Source organism: Barbus barbus, assembly GCF_936440315.1.
Source record: "Barbus barbus genome assembly, chromosome: 10".
NCBI lineage: Eukaryota > Metazoa > Chordata > Actinopteri > Cypriniformes > Cyprinidae > Barbus > Barbus barbus.
Genome location: NC_136738.1, coordinates 23,491,098 through 23,509,807, shown reverse-complemented (window position 1 = coordinate 23,509,807; position 18,710 = coordinate 23,491,098). Strand labels below are relative to the sequence as shown.

At 36.5% G+C, this 18,710-nt stretch overlaps 1 protein-coding gene across 3 annotated transcripts in view; it reads left to right on the top strand.

Annotated features, from left to right (window-relative positions):
* Positions 1 to 9,682: 9,682 nt before the first annotated feature.
* LOC306876402 (neural cell adhesion molecule 2-like) overlaps positions 9,683 to 18,710 on the top strand; it is a 210,176-nt gene continuing 201,148 nt past the window's right edge. The window contains exon 1 of one of the 3 annotated variants that reach the window (XM_079427529.1): positions 9,683 to 9,923. In XM_079427529.1, coding sequence (XP_079283655.1) covers positions 9,872 to 9,923 — 52 coding nt within the window. In that variant the 5' untranslated portion in view covers positions 9,683 to 9,871. The remainder of the gene's footprint in view (positions 9,924 to 18,710) is intronic. The other 2 variants (XM_079427528.1, XM_079427527.1) reach the window with 2 other exon arrangements.

The following is an 18,710-nucleotide window of genomic DNA, read 5'->3' as shown; positions in this document are numbered from 1 at the left end:
AGAGGCTGCATCTGAAATCACATACTTCCCTTCTATATAGTAGGCGAAAAACAGTATGTAAGTCTAGATGACCTTCTATTTCCAGTGCAGTTTTGTACTGGACTATGAAGCCATTTTGGAGAATATCCGCTGGATGCAAACTGAGTACATCGTTCTGTGTCAGCAAACGTCACACGGATACGCTGTTTACGCTGCCGTTGACGCAGCTGACACAGAACCGTGTACACTGTTTGCGTTCAGTGAATACTGTCCAAAATGGCGCTATGGTGACGCGGGTGAGACTAACTGTTGAATAAAGTCGTTATTTTTGTTTTCTTTGCATACAAAAAGTATTCTCGTAGCTTCGTAAAGTTACGGTTGAACCCCTGATGTCACGTGGAGTATTTTACCAACCTCCTTGCTACGTTTCTGGACGTTGATCGTGTTAATTGCATTGCTGTCAGAGAGCTGTCAGAATGCATAAAAAATATCTTCATTTGTGTTCCGAAGTCGAACTTAGCTTTTAAGGGTTTGTAATGACATGGGAGCAACTGGGATTGGATCATTTTATAAAGCTTTGTTTTGATAGAATGTTGTATCTAAAAAAACAATATCTATGTTTGAAATATGTTGTCTGATATGTCAGCACTGGTATATGCACACTTTTTTGTGAAGTTTCCAATTTGTGTAAACAATATTTCAAATATTTGTAGCTTACATAAAATCGCACCCTCAGTCTGTTCTTTACATGACTATGACTCATATTGCACAATAAATAAATGCAACACATGTTGACTACTTTTATGATACTTTAATGGTGTTTCGGTCTTTTTAGGAGATGAACAGACATGGCTCTCATGTGGAAAATAGCTTCATGAAGATACTTGAAAACTGTGTTCAATAAAAATAGTAACAATAAAAAAAGAAAAGAGGAAGTGGTGTGTGGCCAAGTATGGTGACCGATACTTGGAATTTGTGCTCTGCATTTAACCCATCCAAATGTACACACAATAGTGAACATACACCCGGAGCAGTGGGCAGCCATTGCTGCAGCGCCCGGGGAGCAGTTGGGGGTTCGGTGCCTTGCTCAAGGGTCTCACCTCAGTCATGGTATTGACATGAAAGTGAGTAAATGATCACAGCATTGTTTTAATATTTTGGATTGACTATTCCTTATCTTTCCACACACTAGGAGCGGATGTCTAAATCTCAGATGAAGTTGCTTGACAGTGAGTAGCAAATAAGTATTTCCACCGTCCAAATCTTATAAAACCAATTTGACCACAGATATGCTTACAGCCCTCCCACGGGATCTTCAGGGGCTGTTTTTTCCATTCCTATGCATCTCTAATTGAGGAGGTTTCAGGCTGATTTGCCTCCTGCTGCAGGCTTATGGGACCTCTGGCCCTTTAAACTTTCTGTGAATGTAGTGAAAAGACATCGCTGGGCGAAAATTAAGAGCATTAGCAATGGAAGAGAAGACTAGGCCGTGACCCTCAACAACAGATGGACAGAGGGAGACATTTTTAGCTTCATCAGTCTATGCAAAGAAATTAGTTTGGGTCTCTGGAAGCATCTTGCTGACACACCCAATTTAGTAAATCCGTCTTAAGTACATTAATTCCATGTATTAAAGATGGCAACATCTGGTTCTGCGTTAATTACACATCACAGGGATCAAAATATCCTATGGTTGATGGACGTGGCGGTTGAGTAGGACAGGATCACGTTATCCAGGAACATGTGGAGATACAAACTTAAGGAGATCACTGGACAACCGTGCATATGCCCTATTAAAGCAAATCGTCATTATGTAGGCATGAAAAAAGAACAAAACCATTTTCAGAATAAACGCCTACCATGCTTGTGTCGATAGCTGTGTGCCATGTTATCTTCAAAACAGCACATGCTGCAGGCTCAAACTTCTCTGAAAAACAAGTGAAAAGAAGATAAATACAAATTCATAGACAATATTTATGAAGTAATAGCTATTGTAGATAAGAAAAAGTTCTCTGTGTCCACTTTTTGCTTATAAAATGTCTAACTGTGAAGTTTTCCTCTAGTTAGATTCTTTTTGTTGCAGTCTGTGAGAGTAACTACTCGAGGTTTTGATAAGTGTGGCTTGTTTTTATAATGAACACTAACCAAAAGAAGAAAATCTGTGGATATCCACTGTACGCTCCTACAGTGGAATAAATGGCAGAGTATCTGTCCTCTACATAACCTTAAAACTCATGAAATTAATCTCTGCACTAGCTCTACTAATATAAGGGATTATTTCTAATATACAGCATCAGGATAAGGTATATATATATAGGCCTACAATACCCTTCAAAAGTTTGGGGATGGTTAGATTTTTTTAATGTTATGTCTCTTATGCTGATGAAAAATACAGTAAAAACAGTAATATTGTGAAATATTATTATAATTTAAGTTTTCTATGTCTTAAAACGTAATTTATTCTTGTGATGACAAAGCTGTCAAGTAAACTTTCAGCAACTTTTTTTCCAGTCTTAAAGGTCACATGATCCTTCAGAAATCACTCTAATATGCTGATTTGGTGCAAAAAAAAAAAAAAAAAAAGTGTATTTTTATTATCAGTGTTGTAACAATGTAGAGCTATTACTTACTGTCACTCTACTGTTACCAATTTAATGCATCATTGCTGAATAGTAAACAAATTATTTTAAAAATAAGAAATAAATCTTGACCTCACATTTTGAATATAAATAAACACAACAAATGCTTTTGACAGTTTAGAAATGTTTACAACAATAAAAGTCATTTAGCTGTGCCTGCACAATGGAGCATTCTTGCCGTGCATGTATTGAAAATGACCTTAAGAGAGATAAACGGCTTGTTCTTTGGTACGTCAGGGTGAACATTGGATTTCTGTGTTATTTAACAGACAATGCTGGATTTATCTGGCATTTCAACACATGTGGGTTAATTCTATGGCATTTTAGAGACACAGACCCTTGTATTTCAGTACAAAGAATTAAAGCCGGATTTCTCTTTCAGGCGATATTAAAGCATGCGCATGTGATGCTTTGTCCCTTGGGACGAATGGTGGAGTGTAATGATTTCTAATTATGATTGACTTGGCATACTCTTCCAATACTATTGCCTACAGCATCTTCCATTATAGGATACAACAAAATGGTGAATCCGAATAGAATTAACTTTTTGTTAATGCAGGAGTGTATGCTTTTGTGCAGCGGGAGGAAATACAGCAAATCTCAGCAAATCTAGCCTGTCCAGCTGACAACACCTTCTCTATTATAAATGCTTCATTGATAATGACTGTAGATATGCCTGAATCTCAAGTCTAATTCTGTGAGCATAAAATTGCAGGTCATTCATCCATCTTCATTTAGCCTTTGAGAAAACGCAAAATGTCCATCATGCTGACTGTGCTCTTAGTCTTTTTTAATCACAGTGTAAAAGGACTATAGTTGTTTATCTACCATCTAACATCCTTATTTCTATCTCTTGCAATCTCTCTCTCTCTTTCTCTTTTTTTTTTTTTTTTTTTAAATGTCAGTCTGCAGCTCAACATCAAAACAAAGAGCACTACTTGCAACTCTGGCTTCAAAAAAAACATGAAAAAAGAGTTGGACTTCACAAGGATCCAAAATCAACCTTTGAGGAAATGCAATCTGTATGGTTTGTGCTAAAATAAACATGTCTAAATCTTTTTTCTTTTTTTTTTGAAGAGGCTAGGGTAAAGGGGAAAAGGGCTGTCCCCCCCCCCACACACACACACACACACACACACACAAGTGGCCAGTGCTTGAAATTTCAAAGCAGTGTTATTATGCAATTCATTGCTGTAGCGACCTTAATATTGTGGCTAGTATTGTCAGTCCTCTGTCCTGTGTGTCATGTGTTCCTGCCTCTTGTGCCCTTATTTGGTTTGTTTCCTGTCCTTGTCTGATGTAATCATTAGTTTATTCGTGTCTAGCCGTGTCCGTATAGTCCTGTCTGTGTAGTGCCATTTCGTCTGGTCTACTCGTTACTCCCCGGTGTTTGATGTCTGCCTTGCCTTGTCCTGCCCTGTCTTGCCGTGATGTCCTAAGTAAAGTCTTTTGTTTTGAGTTACATCCTCGTATGCGTGTTCCTTGTTCCTCCCTGCTGTGTGCACCGTGACACTAATTTGTTGTTCAATTAAATACAATAACTAAAATTTTGAATATAGGAATGCATGCAATCTGCAGTAATAGGTATACGGATATGTATGACAGATACAGTTTATGGCTAGAATTAGTTAAAACCTGAGATTGCAGACAGGGCACAGTTGTGGGGTTGATGGCAGGCTGAGGGAGAATCTGGGCATCACAACTAGAAACCCCTGAGATGTGTGACCCAATGTGTGGGGCTAAAAGGAATTAATAGGAGTTACAATAGGAAGAAATTTCCATCAAACAGAACTAGTGCAGTGTGGAAATTTATATTCATGTCTAAAATGATCCTTTTGTATTCCATAGGAGAAAGATCTCAAATTTGGAATGGCATGAAGGTGAGTAAATGAAGACAGAATTTTTATACATTATTTAAACTAACTCAAACTGAACAAAATGCTAATTTGATTATTTACGAAACTTTATTTGTTCAAGTTATTAATAATCAGTTTATTATAATAATCAGGTTATTATACGAGTGACATGAAACAAACAGTCGGAGAGGTCTATTCAAACATGGATTTATTACCATCTTAGGAATTGGTGTTAAAATGAATTAATCTGTTATTATAAACTGAATTGAGATGTGAGAGTGATTGTGCCACTGAGATTGACAGATCTTTAAGAACTTGTATTCTGACTGCACAAACACCCAAGTGTCATTTGAGGAAAGACATGGTGAGTGACAAGAATGATAAGAGACTGCAGAAACATTCAATATAAAAAAAAACATACACACACACACATTATATATATATATATATATATATATATATATATATATATATATATATATATATAAAATGTGACTGATAAAAAAAATCACCTTGTGCTGCGGTGGTGTGGTTTCTGAGAGGTAGAGGAAAGAGCATGATAATTAAATGCAATCTCTGCGAGAGGAAAAATGTCATCATAATTGGTGTGTTAGACTGCCAACATCTTTTTATTTGGCTGTCATAGTTAATTAGGTCTAATTATATGTGGTAAAATTTAACTTTTAAATTATACTTTTAAGCCTGAAACGTCATCCTTCCACAGAATAAAACATCTAAAGTGTCAAAAGAAATTCTTAGAAGGATTATGTGTGTTCAGGCTGCTTCGCCTATTTGTGTGTGGTGTGCGAACACATTTATGGATGGCCATATGTCTTTCAAGTTTGCGAATGGTAGTTATCGCCTCTGTGACGATGTTCTTTAAAATATATATAGCCATCCTTGTGTCGCTCATGGTCACACTTGATTTGTCATACCGTATGTCACAAAAAGATTTTAGACCATATTATTATTTTAATATTTATGTTTTATAAATATATTTATTCGAGCGATTCATACAGAGAAAAATAAACATGAATAATAAAAACAAAACAGAACCACAGACAAAAAAATATGATAAAATATAAAATATTACATATAAATAGATTTAGAATATATCATATTTTGAAAAATAAAAACTGTAAACTGATGTTCAGTGGCATTAATATTCTTATCTGCACATTTTCTAATTTTAAATTTTGTATTTTACTATAGCAATACTTTCATTCACAAATGATTTATGTCTCACGAAGGATCAGATCATTATCATTATTCCTCCTAGTTTTCTGGCCCCCCCTTAAAGCCAATCACCAGCTCAGTGACTGTCGCGCCCATGTTTCTGTTCAGTTAACACATGCTAGGATCAATGGATAGACAGTGAATGAGGCTGTAAGGAGGAGCTTTCAGCTGCAGACGCTCACTGCAGGCTTGCTAATGGCTTATTGATGAATTTGTCTCCTCTTCAGTCTCAGCTCTCTGGCTCTGTCTCTGAGCATATAGGCTGTTAGCACACGGGGCCACTGACGCCTGACATGCCGAGAATGAGTTCAGCATTTGACAAGCAATGTGGTGTGAAACAATGCAACATGAGTTAAGAGGGAAGCTTGCAAAACCATGATGTAGTAACACTCAAATGTTGAGAAACAATTTTTTTTTAATTATATTTCTGTTCTTTTTGTGCCTTTTATTTTGAGAGGACAGTGGAGAGATGACAGGAAAGTATTAGGTAGAGAGAGTGAGTGCAGTTGCGCAATATGTCGACGCACTAATCACAAGGCTATTGGCACCGACAGCAACAGAACTTTCTGGTAGTGGAAATCACACCAATGTGAACTTGACACCAATTTGTTAAAAGTAATCATTTGCTTTGATATTCCACTGGAACTTGGTCTTTATTACATTTATTTTCTGTGTCTGTTGTGTATTTACAATTTTACATGTAATTTTGAAATTGTATCTAATTGACACAATGTTATTTTTTTATTTTTTTTTTTTATTTTTTATGTGAGACCCTCATAGAGGTTACAAGATAAGATCAGGCAGATAGAAGGGTAAAAAAGGGTATCTAAAAATAAAATTAATAATATATACTAATACAAATTAGATTATTTAAAAGGATATTTATAAATTAAGGTCTTACATAGCTCTTTGCTCTTTCTCTTCATAAACATGGTTCTATTTAGCACCAAAAAGGGTTCTGCTATTGTTACAAGCCAAAGAAGCTTAATTTGGAAATACTGGTTAGAAGAATTGTACTTACAAGTGTATGAGGTATTTTTCCTTTATTTTATTTGTTTTACTCTTTTATGTTGTGTGATTAAGTGGTTCTTAATTGGTTTTGCCTTAGGACTCAGAGTTTGGTCATGAAGTATGCATTTTCTCATAGTATATCGTTTCTTTACGCATTTTCCAGTTATGAACTATTATGAATTGTTTAAATCAAACAATATGGAAAACTCTTTTTCTACGTGCCCTGTATCCCAATGGTTTTAATCCTCTTAGCAACCAATAATTCACAAAAAAAAAAAAAACCTGCTTCTTACTAAAATTTAACCTGTAAATTGCATTTACCATTGTTTTTGTCTGCTGTTTGTGACCCTGTCAAAACCACTAAACTACTGTTTTAAATTGTGAAATTTATGTACAAATACTTTGATGATTTACAGTATGTAGTGACTTGGCAACTCTCTGTTCAACTTCTTAAAGTACATTTGATCTTAAATCAATGACTTTCGTCCACGCCTGCATTTTGGGCCATATAGTTCAGCATGTAGGAAGATTCTATGGCCTGTATTCTGTTTCATGATTGTATGCTTCAGGCAGGCATAGGCATAGAAAATGCTCTGAACTGGTCTGTGATACGCAGGAACCCTCAATCACAGCGTCTCATTCTCCCTGAGTCATTAATCTCATATCTTACACTGTCTGTGTGTCTCAACGTCCTGTTTAAAGCCCCTTTTATGTGACTTGTATGCTGAGCATTTGACTGTGACAAAGTATTAATTCCACTTATAATCATTAATGATGTTATCTGGAGAGTTACAAAGTGCTGTGTCTGTCAGGGGCAGACGAGCTTGAAATTGAGAGGTTTTCCTCTTCATCATGGAGCTTTTAAGCATAATAAGCATAATAACTTCATTTGGAAAACAACTATTGAATCTATTATGCCAAATATGCATTTGGCTCTGTCCGTTTCAATCAGTCCTTCAGGAAATGAAAGAAGTCATTCAAAATATGTTCATAGATAATTGGAATGGTTGTCATGGTGTATATTGTTATTCAGAAGGATTGCAAAAATCAAAAAGAGCCAACATTAGTGTGTCCCAATAGAAGTGGACCATGCCATGTATAAAAAACACAATCAGTCTTTTAAGTCGCCATTTGAAATTGTTACTTGAAATCGTTCCTGTTTTAAATATTTTCTTTTCCCCTCTTATTTATGTTCTAAACAGATCACAAGACATCCATGAAACAGAATGACAAGGAGCCTTGAGATACATCAAAAGTTTAGATCCTAAAAGGAGCATGGCTATTCAGCTGACTGAACTAGCGGGACGTCAGCCTTGAGGACATTTTTCAGACATTATTACGCAGTCAAAGCTGAGTGTTAACAGTTCAGACTCAGCTGCAAACCTTGCAGTCTGGGAACTCTATGAATAAGTCTTTGTTATCAAAGTAAAAGGTGATTGTTTGCACTCAACGACTTTTCTTTTTGCTAAATTCCTTTAAGCACAATTGAAGTGCGATCAGGAGTTTGGCATAAAAATCATAAAATGAGTATTCAGAAAAAAAAGAGAGAATAAAATATTAAGTGCACTTGTCAGAGAAGTTTGTATGGGAATTGTGGAGAGAAACTCCTGCTTCTCAGTTTTTATGGCATAAATGACCAAGCATTTCATCCACCAGGACTTGATGTAGTTGAGACCTTGTACTTTGATCTTGACATTTTTGCTGGGTTCTACTAACATTATATGAATCTACAAAAATAAATTTGGATTCATCAGTTTTGAAATTGGTATTTGACAGAATTTGCTCAAATTAATGCTGTTCGTTCTAGATATGTGGCTCATTGCCATGGCTCTGCTCGTCTCTGCATTAATGCAACAGCTTTTTTTCCATGACAGTGCCTGCAACATCTCCTTAGATAAACAAACATCACTAAGCTGCCGGTAAACAGAACCATAGCCATGCTTTACCTAAACATACACTAAGCCTCTCCTCCAGAATCTCATCCTCTCTGCAGGGAGTGTCAAGGTGATATAGAGGTATTTTTAAAGATGCATATATTTTTCTTGCCACCATTTTTTTGGTGTGAATTTATGCACTTGACGGAATGAGTAAATAAAAAAGTATTTATAGGAATGCAATGCAGTATGTTAAATTGGCAGGGGTTTGTGGTTTAAGCTAATGATTCCAGTATCATGTTCTGACCCATGCAGAGTTATGAGTCACATCTGTCAACAGGGACCACAAAAAATGTGGTTTTATTCACTTAAAGTTCTACACCCTAATGTATCATTATGAAAGAGGTGTTGTATTTTCCCGAACACCAGGTGGACCTTAAGGGAGCAATTTAATGAATGTATGCAGTGGCTCAACTATGTAGGTCTTTGGAGAGTTTTAGGTTACATTACGTTTCTGGAATTAGATAAACAACCTGAAAAGGGAAATGGCTCAGTGACCAAAACAGTGAGAAAAAAAAAGATAGATAGACAGACAGACAGACAGACAGACAGAGTATATCTGACTCATTTTGATTTATTAGCTGATTTATTTGCCATTTTTATTCTACAATTTGAATAAAAATGCTAAATGATTCGGGAATAATCTAAATATCACCTTGAGCTTTATTAGAAGCAAACACAAATGACTTTTTGTCATGTTAATTAATATTACTCAGTAGCCTACTTAAATATAACAAGGACATCTTAAAATAAAGTGTAACCGATATTTTCTTAAACATTTTAAATCATCACTTTTCCTTGTTGTACATTTGTCAAAATCACAAAAAAATAATTCATATCAAGTTGAAATGGGAAGAAAAAAATACTGATTTTTAATGTGGTTTCCATATACTTCAGCACCCCACTTTTTACGTGCGGCTGCTCAAGAATCAATAGGCTACCTATGACTGAACTGATGATGGGCATTGGTTGCTACCTGCCGCGATGCACTGTTGCTGGTAGGTTGGGCTGATTGGGTGCATTTGAAAGAGTGCTGCATTGAGGCAGCTGCTTCCAGCTACTCAACAGATCCCGTCTGTGGCAGACAGTGAGCGACTGAGTAGTGAGCGAGCTCGTGCGCGCCAGCGACTGACACGCGCGGAGAGGGAGAACCAGCGTCCAGCGTCCGTTCAACTCACTTCGAGCACTGGCCGCTGTCCATCAGGACCTGCTCAAAATGATCCGGACCGTCCTGTGTTTCCTCGGATTGCTCGTCGGTGGCAGTCAAGGTATGGACGCGTGATTGTGAGAAGTGTGAGAAAATAGACATGCTCTAAGCCAGCATTGCACTGAAGGGGTCTATCTGAATGAGGGGGACGTACGAGGAGTGGGGCGGATTTGTTGTGTGCTGCTTTGCAGTTTGGGCACGTCCCTTTGGAGAAAACATTTCTTTTGATAGATTAAGCTTACCTTTTATTAACAGCGCAAAGCCTCTCTGTGTTTGTTATCGTAGACTCGTGAGAATTCTTGCAGACGGTTCTCGAGGTGGTCTGGAGGAGATGTAGTGTTTGCTATATTAAGATATGGACTGCATTTGATCGTAATCTATGACAAAAAAAAAGCAACTTTTTTGTATTTACATATACGGAACGCTTTGTATAGCAATTTACGTGGGGAAGAAATCAAAAATGGCTGGTTTTGTAGCTATTTCCATAATATAGATAGGCTATAAGTAGCCTACATGAATGATAGAAGTAGCCTACATGAAGTATATACACATGCACAGAGAAAAATTTAATTTAATTTATTTATTTTTAAAAAATATGAATCATTTCATTGAAAAAAATATAGCACGTGAATCAGAGTTATTTTCTTAAGCTAACTAAAATAAAGGTTGCGTTTATGGGGCATTTGTGCAGATGTCAATCATAAAGACACATCAGTGGATGTATGTAGTTTAAAACACGGCGTCGGTGACTCAAGTCTGTCTTTGAACTCGAGCATCAGCTGCCAAACTCTTGTGAAGCGTGTGTGTATTTTAGAGGCTGGTACTTCCCACGCGACGGCAGGTGGAGGTAGAGCGCTACATGTTAACCCATTTAGAAAGCGCGACCACCATCAACAAGCCAAGACAGAAATGGAATGAACCAAGTGGGAAATCGTTGGATGGCAGAGCGTTCCTCGGATCTGAATGACGGATAGTCTTCATCCAACTTCAGAGACCTCCCTTTTGTTTACACAATGCAGGTTTGAGTCAGAGCGAGGCTAGCTGACATGCGAGTAAACCGATAAACAATGAAACTACTGTACATTTCACTATACCTACAAAATTACAATTTATGAGTTAGCCTACATTTTCATATGGTATTAGCCACTACAGTTTTCACAATAAGTGCTGAAATAGCAATAAAGTGTCTTGAATTGTTTGGAGGAGTCATCCCAGTATGACTGAAGTGTGTTCAATTGATTGATTTTATTTTCTTTATTTATTTTATTATTATTTTGTATTTATTTATTCATATTTTGGGGGCAAATTGGAATGCAGGTCCAACATAGCCTAAAATGAACACACTTGCGGCCTTCAAAGGGGGTTTTCAGCACATGTGAACAACAGTTTACAAGCAGGAAAACAAAGTAAAAAATAAAATAATAATAATAGTAAATAAAAAGGTTTTTTATATAACAATGGTGAATTTTGATAATACCAAAGCGCCATGTGTGAAGGACTTGAACAAATGCAATTTAAAGTTAAATATGAATCTTTTATACAAAACTGAAATTAATTTGTATTTTGTTAAAAGTGGTGGTTTGTTAACAAATCCTTCCCAAATCCCATTTGAAGAGTTTGACTGCTTATCTTCCTTAAACTCTCTACAAAACAAACAAATAGCTTTTAGTGCATCCTGTGAACTAGCATGTCCTCCAGCTAGCGGTTGGACTTGGTGAAGGAATATCTTGCTCATGAATGAACTGGGACTGCATTGTTCTTGAGTGCAGTGAATGAACCGATCATCTCAGTTGAATATTTGCTGACAGATTCAAGGCCTATTGTTCCTTCAGTTTGTTATGTGTTATATAATTAAGAACGCTGTAAAAATGGCTTATGACAATATATAATTGGAACTCTGGGCTATTATTATGTTGTCTTTTTATGTAGATTGATACAAGGATAATAAGACTTCACTCAAGAACAACTACGTCCCTTTTACACTGGCAGTGATTAAATCAGATTTTCACAGTGTATTGGTAGTAGTTGTTCCCATTTTTCCCATTATCAGGTGCTGGATCACTTGCTGGGCCCCCAGCATTAGTCGCCGGATCTGTTGCTTCTCTTTTGCATAAACTGACTCATGCACTCTTTTTGAAAATTAATAACCTCCGGTTGCTGTGTCACTGCCAATCGCTTGTCATTGTGAACAACCCTTGAATGATTCAATGACTCATTCATAACCCTAAAGACATCTATCTTGTCTCCACCAACCTGCAGAAAGCGCCACTGAATGAATCTTTTGTTTGGTCAAAAGATTCAAATTACCAATGTTAATTAAAATCTCCACTGCTAGTTTTAATGTAATGAGCATTTTTTACCCCGAGCAAGGTTGTGTCGGATGCATATACTTTATTTATTAAGAACTTTATTAAGAATACATTAAGAATCTGCACGCCAACTGCTTTTAATTTGAGCCAAGTACCTCACAAGCAGTCACATTATGATGTCACACTTCTAGCATAACCACACCCCACTGAGAAGCCTTTGTTAATTAGTGCCTCTCTTGTTGTCTTAGGAAGTTTTTTTGTGACTGACAGTTGCAGTGAACCTTGGCTTGTTCATCAGTTTATCATCAGTGAAATCTCTTGATGATATAGGCTTGTTAGAGTGAGCGTGTGATGTCAGTTAAACTGTAATTTAGCCTGGTGTTCTCTTATGAATTTCATCATGGCGCAACACCTGCCGCTTGGATGGTGCACCTCCAGGGCTGTTGCTAAAGTCTGCGTGGCCTGAGAATTTTTTTATTTTTTTATAGCTGATAGTCTCAAAAAAGGCTGTACTGTCTTTTGACTATTTGTTGGATTGTCTTCAGAGAGGGAGATAATTTGCTGTGCTGATATCCATTAGTACGCTAGCTCTTGGCTCTCAGGTCTGTGTTATTGTAGGTTGGCTTATAGCAGTATTTGTGTGTGTCTGTGTGTGTGTGTGTGTCTAGCTTCATTGAAGCTCCCGGTGATAAATTGTGTGCAGTGTTGGTCTCAGTGGACATAGTCCTTTGCTGTGTTCACTGCTATAATGAAGGGATTCCTCCAAATCTTCCAATCAATGCTAACAGTGGAGCATTAATAGATTTATGCCCTGGAATTGTATGCCATATATGTGTGTGAATGTGTAGTGGTTTGATTAGAACGCTGTAACATCCTCTCAGGATATTTCTGTGGTATGTGGTTGTAAATGAGTGAAATGAAAGCGTGTGTGCTTGTGGGTCTGGATTTGCCTACACTGTGGGGACCAAATGTACTCGCTGGCAGTAAAACCTGAATACAGCATGGCCTCCGCCTCCGCCTCCACGTCCTCCATTAGGAAAACAGAATGCATACTAAATTCATACATACTAAAACAACATACTAAATAATGAATGTTTAAAAATGCAGATAGCATTCAGTGAAGGGTAATATAAGGGATAGAAGATAACATTAGATAAATACAAACACAGTCAAAGTCAATGGAAGTAAAAAGGAGCCTTTCAGTTATTTAGCTGTACTGAATCATTGTGCATTTGAGTTGTCAGCCAGTTAATGTTACGTTTTCTCAAGTAAGTGTGACAGTGCTCACTGCTTCAAAATATTAACAGCTGTTCTGGGTCTCATGGCTAATGTCTCAAATCATACTATGAAGGTTATTGTTTTGTTATTGATTTTATTTCACCAAAGAATCCTGAAAAATTAGTTTGCCCCAAAATAGAATTTCAATTATTGCAATGGTGATAAGAAGAAGAAATGTTTCTCAAGCACCAAATCAGCATATTAAAATGATTTCTGAAGGAGCATGAGTAAAGGCTACTGAAAATCATTTTAGCTTTGCCATCACAGGAATAAAATACATTACATTAAAAATAGAAAACAGTTATTTTCAAATGATACATTATTATTGTTTTTACATTTATCCAAGAGAGATTTCTCCCAACACATTAAAATCCAAAACATAAAAATTCTTAATGACTGCAAATTTTTGACAAGTAGTATATACTGTATTTAAATGTATAAAAAAATAATAAATAAATAAAAAAATTGTAGCACTATAATTTCATGTATATTTACTTTGTTTTAAAGACATTATCTGGAAATTATATATTAAAGGTGTATTGGGTGCATCTTTTTCCTGTCCACTAAAGTAATGTTTATTTTTTTTATTTTTCATTTGAATTTTTTTTTATTTTACTTTGTACAATAAATATAGTTCCAAAGCACATTTACAGTTAACTTTGACAGTTTAACCCTAACTTTATCCTGCTTTAGAAAACCTACCAGCTGTTTATTTTATTTTATTTGAACAATAATTGTTGTCCATTTAGAACACATTGAAACATTTAGTGCATTTAGACACCTAAACAACTTATAGGAAGGCCTGTATATATTTTAATAGATCTTGTGATATTTTTGCACTGTCAATAGCAGAATGACTATTGGGGATTCTTAAGATATTCCAGCTGATAATTTAAATGATAAGAATCCTCTTTTCTTTGCATGCACTCTCAAAGACAATTACAGGGTTTTGCAGTATTGTATGTCACCAATTCTGGCAAACTTGTAAATTACAGGGTTGCTCTTAGCCCTCCTTTGGTTCAGGGGATGACATATCTAAAATGCTGTCATTTCTCTTTACATTCTTCCAGCCATGTTGTCTGTGTTTTTATACTATGTAACAGAGCTTGGAGCATGCTATAAAAGGCTAAAACACTAAGCTGTTCTTATAAGAACACGCTGATGTGTGACTTCTCTTAGTACAGAAATTGATCGTATTATGCGATTAATTGAGTGAATAGAGTGCCACACAAGCCTGTATGAAAATGGAATTGCCCCCCACGGGAGTTCTATATGAAAATCAATTTAAAAAGTATTAAGAGTCAGCATGCCGCTCCATAGAATAGAGTGCAATTTCACTGTTAGTGAAATTGTTCATTTTAATGGTTGTTCTCTCTCGATTGTTCTATAGATACCCACCAGTACTCCATCCTATTAAAACTAGTTGTGCTTTCATCTTATGCCACTTTCAACTATTTTGATTATGATGGTTTAAACATACAGCATGGTTCAGCTTTTGCTCTCTTGATTATTTATACCAGTGTTATTGTTTACTGTATGAATGCTATTTTATTTGAAATGCCCAAACTCAAACTCACACCTCTTACAAAGTAGTGTGCTTCTGTTTAAATATTCAGATGTAGTGAGCTTATGAAATATGGCATTTTAGTCAATTTTTGCAGGTGCGAGATTGGAGTTGTATTGATCTGGTAAGCCAGTGATCGTTTGATGATCTAGCTTTATGGACATGTGGTAAAATAGTCCACTGTTGTGCTTTGCTCAATGTTTTCTGCATCTGTAACATTAAGTGAGTCTGAATCTAAGACCACCAGTGCATTTAAGAAATGGCTTGGTTCTCAGACTTGGACATTTTGGAGATAATTGGCTCTAGTGGTCAGATACGAGAGTAAAGAGACTCTGGGGAGAGCCGTCTGCCGTTTTTTTCCCAGAAGCGCAGTGCTGGCAGCAAACACCCTCTTCGCAAGTGTACACCACATTTAGATTAGAGGACAGTGATGAATTGAGACCATAAAAAGTTAGAGAATAAAAAATGAGCATAGGCCGTGCAAGGCTGTATGGCTTAAGTCTCATATATCCATATCCTTAACTACTACAAGAGTGTTACACTATGTGACAGTTATACCAATTCAAACAACCAGCAGGCTGCATCATATGTTTAGAAGGATTATGACTAAAGACAAGCATTTTTTTGTTTTGAAATATTGTATTAAGGTTAAATTGAGAAATTTTGGTTGATGTGATCTTTCTTTTTGATGTGAAGTGCTCCTTAAAGTTGACATGAAATACATTTTCTTCTAAAAACATCTTATTGGTTTTATTGTGAAGAATTTATCCATGCATGTACTTTTTTAGATTGTAATTTTCAATCGAAATGTCATAATTCAACATTTTGTCCACTATCCAATCATTTTGTCTGCTTAAACTCCACCTCTTTCTTAATTGACTGCAAGCTCGCATTCAGATCTGCCTCCATCCAATCACAACTGATGGATTGGATTCCCTGGCCTTTTTTTTTGTTTGTTTTCTTCAATAATCAGTTTTACTCAGATATACAGGTCAATACAGAAGAAAAGATTTGCCACTATTTCTTTTACATCGTGACTTTAAATAAGGCAACAAATATTATTACTGGCTGCATTCTCCTTGGGGGATAGGGCACTTCATCTGACCTATTTTTTCTACAGTTTCTGTGATGAATGACAAAAAAAAAAAGACTATACAAATGGGTCAAAATTGAAATACGTTTTGGGAAGTTGAGATAACCTGAGATGTGACATGTGAAGTGCTATGTTAATTATTTTAATGTTAATTCAAAAAGTGTATGGGTTCATATTATTTGAAAAAAATAAAATACATGGAACATTTTGTACTTTTAATAAGCAATTTGTCAAACCGCAGGACCATTTAAAATTAACTAGTAAAGGCAAAATATGTTAAATGGTAAAAATTCTAAAGAAATAGTGAGTCAGTGTGCTGTATTTTTCTTCTGTGGCATTTTGTGCAGACATTTAAGCACATTTTGAAAAAAAAATTATTAATGTATTAAATAAATCTGGCCTGCAACCACATGTCTGCTTTGAACCTGTAGTGTTAGGATTCATTTTCTGCAATAGAATGGCTTTGTGGTAAGTGTGTTCAGCCATCAGCTTGCATTATCCCCCTGAAACTCAAAAGCACTGCTTAACCTTTTTAAGAGGTGCCAGTCTATCTCCTGGAACAGCGAGTGAGTGATAGAGGGAGAAAGACCAGCAGAATTGAATGAAAAGAGTGTGTGAGTTATGAAAATACATCTCCTGAAATGTTGTACAATGAGCTCCAGCTAGCTTGGGACAATGTTCTGGGCTGCTATGGCTTATGGCTCCAAACAATGGCAAAAATGAGGACCGTTGGGATGATTTTTAACTGCTCTCATATCAACCAGCAACCGACCATTACTACTAAGCATAAAACAGCTTGGGTTGCTGTAAATGATGCCTATGTATTGTTGGAAAATCTTGACTCAGATTCAGTCACACTCTATAGGTTATTTCATATAAAAATATATTCTCCCCTGAAGTCATTGTGAAATGGAATATGTTTAGCTTCAAACAGAGATATGGCGAGGACATTATCAGGGCTATTTTATCCCTATGCGCTCTCAAACTCTCCGTGTAATTATAACCAGCGTCAGGTCTGTGTGAGCCTTCAGTGATAATGCAGTTTGACATTGGAAAGTGACCTCTAAACATATTTGCGTGGCCCTGAATTTAAGAACTGCTGCAGCGTCATGCGAGACGAACATCGATATATGCTTTTCAGCAGTAAATATGATATGTATTTATGAATGATTAAAGCTCTGTTTGGCCCTGCTGCCACAGTACCACCGAAGAACATTTCATCACTGTGATGAAAGCTTTCATGGCCAGCCACTGTCTATGCAGCGCCCCACACGGAGGATCATTATTTAAAGCACAGATAAGTTGTATCATGTGACAGTTGTTGCTTTAATGATTAATGTAGCCACAGATAAGTGTGTCTGTGGGAATAGGGCTGTTTTTCGTAATGTTAAATGTGTTTCTGAGTGCGCTATGTTGAGCTTGACGCTGTTTATCTGATGGGTGTTTTTTTGGCAGTGGCTTTGATTCTCACTGGCTTCTCACTTCTCACTACGGTGATACTTAAGAGGTTGTAGTAATCGTTTTCACACTACTATTTGCAGTGTGATGTGTGGAAATGCTAAACTTGAGATATGGAATCATTATATTGATTATAAAATATAAGTCTTTTTTCATGATACCCGCTATTTCTTGGCAGGTTTGGTACACAGTGCTGTTGGCTGTAAGAGTAGGTGTCATTTGCTAAACTCCATTTTGTTTTCATCATTTGATGGATGCCAAGGCAGAGAAATTGTTGAAGTTGATAGAGTCAATTCAAATTTATTTGTTTAGCACTTTTCACAAAACACATTGTTTCACAGCAGCTTTACTGTTAACTCTATGCCTGTAATGCATTGTTTTTCAAATACATGTTAAAGGGTTAGTTTACCCAAAAATTCTGTCATTAATTACTCACCCTCATGTCGTTCCACCCGTAAGACCCTACAGGTATCTGGTACTACACGCATGCGTTTTAGGTGCAGATTAAAACACGCGCATCCGTCATGGTACTCTCCATAATGGAGGCAGAATGTGACTCGGTGGAGAAGAATTGTTGAATTACATTGTCATTTTATTTTTTTTTTGCGCACAAAAAGTACTCTCATAGCTTCACAAAATTACGGTTGACCCACTGATGTCATGTGGACTATTTTGTCGATGTCCTTGGTACCTTTCTTTGCCTTGAACGTGGTAGGACCCTTGCTGTCTATGGAGGGTCAGAGAGGTTCAGGTTCACTTTATTTGTACCCATAGGTAGACTAGGTTTGCAGTGTTAGGAGTTCTCACATCTTTCACATTTTACAGACACCCCAGACATTAAACAACATATATGATAAAAGTGCTTTAAAGTTCCCAGCATTAATAAAAAGATCTCAGATTTCATCAGAAATATCTTCCGAGGATTAACAAAGGTCTTATTGGTTTGGAACGACATGAGGGTGAGTAATTAATGACAGAATTTTCATTTCTGGGTGAACTATCCTTTTAAAATACACAGATGAGCCATTACATTATGACCACCTATCTAATAACCTGTGGGACCTCCTTTAGCCCACGAAACAGTGGCCACACGTCGAATCATTGATTCTCCTGGGGTATCTGGTACCATAATGTCAACAGAAGGTC